Genomic DNA, 7,182 nt, shown 5'->3' on the forward strand with positions numbered 1-7,182 from the left:
GGTTACTCTAAGATTTATACTTTTAGGTATAATTGATTATAGATTGTTCTTAGATAGGGTTATGGTGGTCACGCTCCGCCATAGCGAGATAGGACCAATCCTTCACTAACGGTTCATGCCCGTGGCTATGTAGTAGCTAAGGCAATGTCCGTTGGTTTTTCTTTCTCAGGATTGGAGACCTATCAAAGGTACTCCGCTCCTCTCAACAAGGGGCAAGGACCTCACACTGGTATCAGAGCCTAGGTTAAAGCTTGGGGAGATTTTTAGATTGATGTTTGGATGTTGAAGGATGCGAATGTTTGAAATAATAGAAGAACCTAGAAAATTTGTTTTGAGTTTTTATATGGTATTGAAGACTGAACTTTCTTGGTACACGAAAATGTTCATTCAGCCTACCATAAATTCCAGGTGTTCACCATCATATTTGAAAATGCATGCCAATCACCAAATTATCAGCTTCGAAAAAGGGTGATGATGATTTTGGATAGGGTGTTTGCACCACCTATTCCAAGGGTGCATAGAGTATGGGGCATCAACTGGAGTCCATCTGGAGGAATCTATACCATCAATGCTGACAAGATATGGTGCATGGATACCAATCTCAAGAAACTTCGTTGGGCAGAGGAGTTAAAAGTCATCGAAGTTTATCTTTTCATTGGTACTAAGAATCCGGATGCTACCATTACATTGGGAGGAGAAAAGATATCTCAGACTCAATGGGTCTATAACCAAGTTACAAAAGTTATCCATGGTGGTAGGATTCGACCCATATGTGTATCTCGTAGCTTTCAAGGGTCAAAAGAAACTTATTATTTTGATCCTTTAGCCTATCCTTTTGTAGTCACTAAACTCAAAATATAGAGACATTACAATCCTTGTACCTAAAGACTACCAACCTTGGTAGCAAATAATATGTGTATAAATAAAGTTTGGATTAATATTATCTTTTGTTTGTATTATTGTCTGATCAAGTCTTGCCTTAAAGAAGATTAAAGTTAGAGTATCCAATAAAGTTTCACTTAATCTATATTGCACAGAGTGCGGTGTACACATCTCTTCAAGAGAAAAAGCTACTTCTCAAGCAAGCTAAACTTCCCTCTTTCAAAGGGGAAGGAGCCCTAGTTGAGCGCGATGCTGAAGTGTGGCTCGAAGAGATGGAGGATTATTTTGCTGGTGCTAGTACTACTCCCGATAACCAGGCAATGTTGGCTATGTTTCGTCTCACGGGGGATGCCAAGCTTTGGTGGAAACAACACTGCAAAGATAATCAAGTAGCTCAAAACACTCAAACTTGTGAAGACATTAAGTATGCTGTCAAAGGACGTTATCTTCCACCTGCACACGAATCCCTTAAGATGAATGAATTCTTCAACTTACGTCAGTTTCATCTTACAGTGGAAGAATACTACTCCAAATTTGTAACTCTTAGGCGCTATGGTCCGCCAATGACCACAGATCAAGAAGTAGCCCGTTTCTGCCAAGGGCTAAATTCTCCTTTAAATACTCGTCTAGAAGCCATGAGGCCTGTAAATTTTCAAGATGCTCTTTTAAGAGCTAAACCCTTAGCTAAAGAGATGTCAAACTCTCAAAGGGTACGAAACGGAAATTTAAGGAATGCTGGAAGGAGAGGACGGTCTATGATGTGGAACAAAAGGCAAGTTCACCCAGTTCACCAAACTCATCCAATAGTTGCAGCTTCAGCAAATGGAGCTCAAAATGCAGATCTTAGATGCTATGAATGCAACGAGCTAGGACATTTCAGGAATGTATGTCCTAGGCGAGTCTCCGCAACAAATACACCTAATCGAGCTAGAGGACGAGGCCAAATAATAAATCGTGAAGGAAGAAATGGAGGACGAGGTCGAGGGTGCGGAATGGCTGCCAGAGTCAATGCTATCATAGGAGAACCAACATTGGGAGAAGAACAAGAGGAAAGAGCAACTCTACATGCTGCAATTGATAACCCAAGAGCAAGACAACAATATGCTGTCATTCAAACACCTGCAAATCACCAAGGTGAAAAATTTGAGCTTCTTATTGATTGTGGTAGTACTCATTCTTTCTTGTCACCTAAATGTTTAAGGACGTTAGGACTTAATCAACATCCTACAAGAAAGATGAGAGTTGAATTAGCCAATGGAAAGGAGGTGTTATCTCAGTATACTGTGGGAAAAATAGATTTCAAGTTGGGAGAATACTCTACTTCTACTACTTTTTGAACCTTACCCATAGGAATCTATGACGGAATTCTTGGAATGGATTGGTTAGCCAGTCATAATGCCAATATCCATTGTGCCCAAGGAAGTGTTACTTTTGTGGACAACCTAGGTCAAGAAGTCACTATTCAAGGCCAGAATGGACGACCAAAAGCTTACTTGGTCAAAGCTAATCGTCTTTTGAAAGGGTTACTCAAGGGTCAACAAATTTTTGTAGTCAAGCTAAACAAAGTAGAAAAATCTTCTTCCAACCCTGAACCAATGTGGCTAGAAGAATTTTCGGATGTTTTCCCCAGTGAACTTTCTGAACTACCACCACCTAGGGAGGTAGACCCTCAGGACTATATAACACATAGCATTTAAAGAGGGGGGGTAAGGGGATCAATGGCAGGGAACTGGAATGGGGCTTATCGAGGGGATCCAGACCGTGCATACCTGTAAAAACTAAACCTAGACAGCGGGGGGCGGGGGGGGGGGGCTGGGCAGGCTGGCCAAATTCAAGCGGGATAAGGCTGAGGGAAGTGCCATGTCATCAGGGTGGAAATTTGAATTTGGGACGCTTTTCAGGGGGGTCGACAGGCGGGGAGGCCACGTTGTTGGGGTTTGGGCAGAGAGGCCACGCATTATCTCTGAGAGGCAGGAGGGTAGAGGGAAGAAGCCACAACAGGTATGGAGAGCAGACAAATGCTGGACCTCAATGTACCTTGGGAGGCAAAAAAAGTTATGCAGTCCATTGACCTAAACGTAACCTGGAAGGCAGAGGGAGATCGAGGGATGCTGGGCAGGATGGAGGCACGATTGGATGCTTTCGAGGATGGGGAGAAACAAAAGCAATATCGTATGTTTGATTTGAATGACGAGTTGGAGGAAGGCAACTCGTCATCAACAAGCTCAAGTAGTGCTTCCATGGAATCAGGATCCCATTCTAGTGGTGGTGACCAAGTAAAGGAGTTTACTGAATTCCCTTCAACCTTCCTTGCAGATTCAATCCATAGGAGGAAACCCGTGACCCAATCTTTTGACCCAGAGTTGCATGCTTCTCACCATTTCTTTAGCTTTTCTCGGGAGAGCTATGACCTTATGCTATTAGATCTTCAAAGGATTTGTAAGCCAACATTGGGTATGCTGTACAATGTCGGCATGCATGATGTAGAACGGTGGAACAAGATGAAGGACAATCTTGTGATCCGAGGATCCCATCGGCATGGATCAGTTAGGATCTTCTTGAAGGGTCTCCCTCCCAGAGCCATTGCACCAAAGGAGGAGTGGACAACCATTACAAAACAATGTCATGTTGACCAGCAAGGGGCTCATTTGAGCATGTTGGAAACTATGAATCAGATGAAAACTGCATGGTGCACAGATATCAAAAGGCATGGCATACCTACTTCATTCATTAGAGATGCGGTCAGAAATTGTCAGGTATGTAAGAAGGATCCTATCCTCCAATCTAAATCGCTTATGTTTCAGAAGGTTGGAGGGAAGGGCAATGCCGGTGAGAAAACTCCAAGTGAAAAAATTATTACAGATAGATTTCATGTGTGTGATGTGTTGGAGAGTATTATGATAAACCATAAAGTCAGGCTTGTTAAGATAAGATCAGCCAAGGTAGGCGAAGGACTACTATGTCTGTCATCGTGGTGGTTCAAGAAGGCATCATGGAGAAAACAAGCGTAGAGAGAGGAAAACGAAGAAGTGCAGTTGTCCTTTCAAGGCACAGGTGCAATTCAGTGAGGGAGTTCATGAGGTCACGATTTTGCTTTGTGCTACGCATGAGGGCCATGTTCCTGGCTCTCGGGCTGACTTATATCATCTACCTGTTCATCCAAGTGTGCTTCAATGTTGCATGGAGGATTATTTTGATGTTGGAACATGTCGCCATGTTGCCAAAATGTCAGTTTCAAAAGAAAACTTCCACAAGCAACGAGCATCCTTGTTAGATCGCACAACTTTTTGATTCTTCATGATCTCAAAGTAGGTCCAACAGTTGGCATATAGCCTACGGCATGAAGGTAGCAAGATAATTTTATTTTCCTGTCACCCCTTTAATTACTTAACCATTTTGTTTTCTCTAGGTCGTGCATCTGGGAATGATTGGTCTACAATGTACATGGAGGCTCTAAAGTTACAAGCCACAGGGAAGGTACTTTGGAGTGCCCTATCTTCATTTTTATGTTTTCCTTTTTCTTATGTCCTTATTTAGTTGCTTATTTCTTTTGAAAGGTCTCATATGTGCAGCCATACAACCCAAATGCTTTGCAAGACGTCAACAAGCCGTTTATCGTCATCATTCAAGATGATTGGATGCTTCAGATGTGTATTCGATTCTCACAACATAATGCATGGGCCGTGGACAGCACATTCAAGACAAACGTTTATGGGTTGCCATTGTATGCAGCTGTTTTGCCAAATCAAAATGGTACAGGGATTCCTTTGTGATTGATGATGTGCACAAGTGATCCTGGGACATGTCAGGAGAGCGTTGCCCTTGAATTGACCATCCGGATGATATTCTCAAGAATGGGCAGCATACGACCGAATGCAATTGTGATAGACAAATGTCCCCAAGAATTGAATTCCATCTTGAGTGCCGTCAAAGATGATCCTGCTTGTTGGGCTGAACACAGTGAAGGACAACGAGTCCAAGTAGCATGTCATGTCCTGGTTTGTTGGTTTCATGTCAAAAAGGCTTGGGTGGAGAACCTTTTTCCGCAAGTGCCAAGACACATGCAAGACCATGTTTATTCTTCAATGTGTAACTTGATGCAGCACTCCAGCTCCGAGGACGACTTTGAAGATCACTTTCAGCGCCTCTTGCTGGACTACTCCAATCATGCAAATATTCAGCGTTATGTCTCCAATGGATGGTGCTCGAAGTCATGCGTATAGCGTGAACGCTGGTCGAAGTTTGGATGTCTTTTTCCCCATGGCAATGTGGACACAACTAATTTGGTGGAAAGACTATGACAATATGTCAAGTATACTCTCTTAGATGCGAGGATAAATAGGCTAGCCTTGGATCTACTACATGCACTTGTTGGCAATGCGAGGAGTGGAAGCTGGATGGGAGGAACTCTCTTGGAGTTCTTCAAGCAAAAGCAAGAGCTAGGTGAGCTATTGTCCCACTCCTTGGACTTTCTCTTCGATCTAACTCTTAGTAAAGTTCATGGCATGTTCATTGACAGCGGATTCTGGACGATTTGCTGTGTATGGTTCAAGCAAGAGTGCAACAAAGGCACTAGCTGTTGGGGAGAAGCTATGTCAACGATACAAGACTAATCCTGAAACTCTTCAGGTGGTGAACGAATCTACATTACTCTTCAAGATTCAAAGCATGACATTAGGCTCTTGGTACCATGTGAGCATGCAATCCTTGTACTGTGATTGCCCAGATTGGTCCTCCCAATGCAAGCATCTATATGGGCTTCGGTTAATACTTCAAAGCTATTTTCCAATGCTTCATGCAATTTTACCTATTGTGGATAGCGTGCATGCAATTGCTGACCTTGCAACCAGCGATGGAATGCAACAATGTGCCCAAGTCTTTGAAACAGGGAGTGGATGTGATGACAAAGCACTGGATACTAATATGAATGGCGTTGGACCATACTTGCAACACGTTGACATGGAGATAGTCAATTTTATCGACAAATCTAGGGAGTTCTTGCGACAATTGGCTGATGTATTACCACAGTGGACATTGCAGCAAAAGGAGGTTGCTATGAAGAAATTAAAGATCTCTATGGAGAACTTGGAGAATCTCCATGAGCCGGAGGAGATCAGCTTGCCAAGAAATGGTAGCATCAAACAAATCCAGGAAAATGTCACACAAACACGGCTTGGGCATGGCAAGCTATCGTGTATCATTGATGGCATAGGTGAGGCAGTTGAAGGTTGTCCAGAACCAGCAAAAAAAACCAGAAACACAGGTTCCTTTAAACGTAAGCACCAGCAAGGGCGAAATCAAGTGCACTTTGAGAAATGGCGACGTGTTAATTGCCGGCATTGTTGTAGCAAAACCCTTCTTGTTGATGGCTCAAATATAGTATGTTTCCATACATGCCATGCTTTGCTCCCTCTATCTCAGAAGCACTTGTCTGCAAATTCAACTTCCCAGATCATGAACCACCTTGTACAGTTATGGGATGGTGAGAACCCGGCCAATGGTTCTATCATAGCATGTGACCACGAGGTATCTCATATTGATTGTGAACGACATCTCACTGTGAAGCTTGATGATGGACGGATATATGAGAAGATCTATGCCTCGTAGACACGAATTAATTTTATATGACTTGCGTGCGGTTTAGGGTCATCCTCATATGTCATGCCTCATTGGAACTTTGCAAGCTATGTATGTTTTGTGAACATGACTTGGACAATTGCAATATATTTGTTTTTGGAACAATTAGATTGATATGATGTGGTCCCCAAGAAGCTAGACTAGTTTGTAGATATCCTAAAGTTCATTTGGGTTGTCTTAATCTGGTTGTTTGTTCTTTATCACTCGTAAGTGGTTGCAACAATGAAGTGTTGTCTCTTTGATATCACCAGCAAAATGAAACCATAATGCATCAACACAAGCCTTTTGCCAAGTGGTTGACAACAAGCTCATGGGCCGAGTTTTCTCTGGCTTTTCCCAGGTCTTGCATCTCTATATAGGGCTATAGGTTGAGCCCAAAAGGGTCATGCTTCAGCTGATCTTGATGGAGATTTTGCTAGGTTTAGGATGCGTGCACATCAGCCATGTAAATATGCTTTTACCAATTCTGGGATTCTGATTTTTGCTCTCGCTCTTGCTAGGTCTTGCATCTTCCAGATCAGCCTTAGAAGAAGGTCCTTATAGTTTCCATCCATACACAATGGGACCTTGCCATAATCTCGGACATGACCATAAACTGATTGCCAAAAGCTCACACACCCACCATGACTTCACCATATACACACACACATTCAGCATGACACT

General features: G+C 42.8%; 1 protein-coding gene across 1 annotated transcript; it reads left to right on the plus strand.

Annotated features, from left to right (window-relative positions):
- The first annotated feature begins 2,885 nt into the window (after positions 1-2,885).
- On the plus strand, positions 2,886-4,655 carry LOC147427397 (uncharacterized). The gene is made up of 3 exons (XM_086497789.1): positions 2,886-3,711; positions 4,292-4,359; positions 4,440-4,655. The coding sequence occupies exons 1-3, from the start codon at positions 2,886-2,888 to the stop codon at positions 4,653-4,655; spliced, it is 1,110 nt and encodes a 369-aa protein (XP_086353915.1).
- The last annotated feature ends 2,527 nt before the right edge of the window (positions 4,656-7,182 follow it).

The sequence above is a fragment of the Adiantum capillus-veneris genome, chromosome 23 (assembly GCF_014529385.1).
Source record: "Adiantum capillus-veneris isolate H3 chromosome 23, ASM1452938v2, whole genome shotgun sequence".
In the NCBI taxonomy this organism is placed as follows: domain Eukaryota; kingdom Viridiplantae; phylum Streptophyta; class Polypodiopsida; order Polypodiales; family Pteridaceae; genus Adiantum; species Adiantum capillus-veneris.

Excerpts from the sequence above, each read along its gene's own strand:
- LOC147427397 (XM_086497789.1), top strand. The coding sequence starts at position 2,886 with ATGGAGAGCAGACAAATGCTGGACCTCAATGTACCTTGGGAGGCAAAA. Across the intron at positions 3,712-4,291 it reads TGGAGGGAAGGGCAATGCCG|GTCGTGCATCTGGGAATGAT; the intron begins GTGAGAAAACTC and ends TGTTTTCTCTAG. Across the intron at positions 4,360-4,439 it reads AGTTACAAGCCACAGGGAAG|GTCTCATATGTGCAGCCATA; the intron begins GTACTTTGGAGT and ends TTCTTTTGAAAG.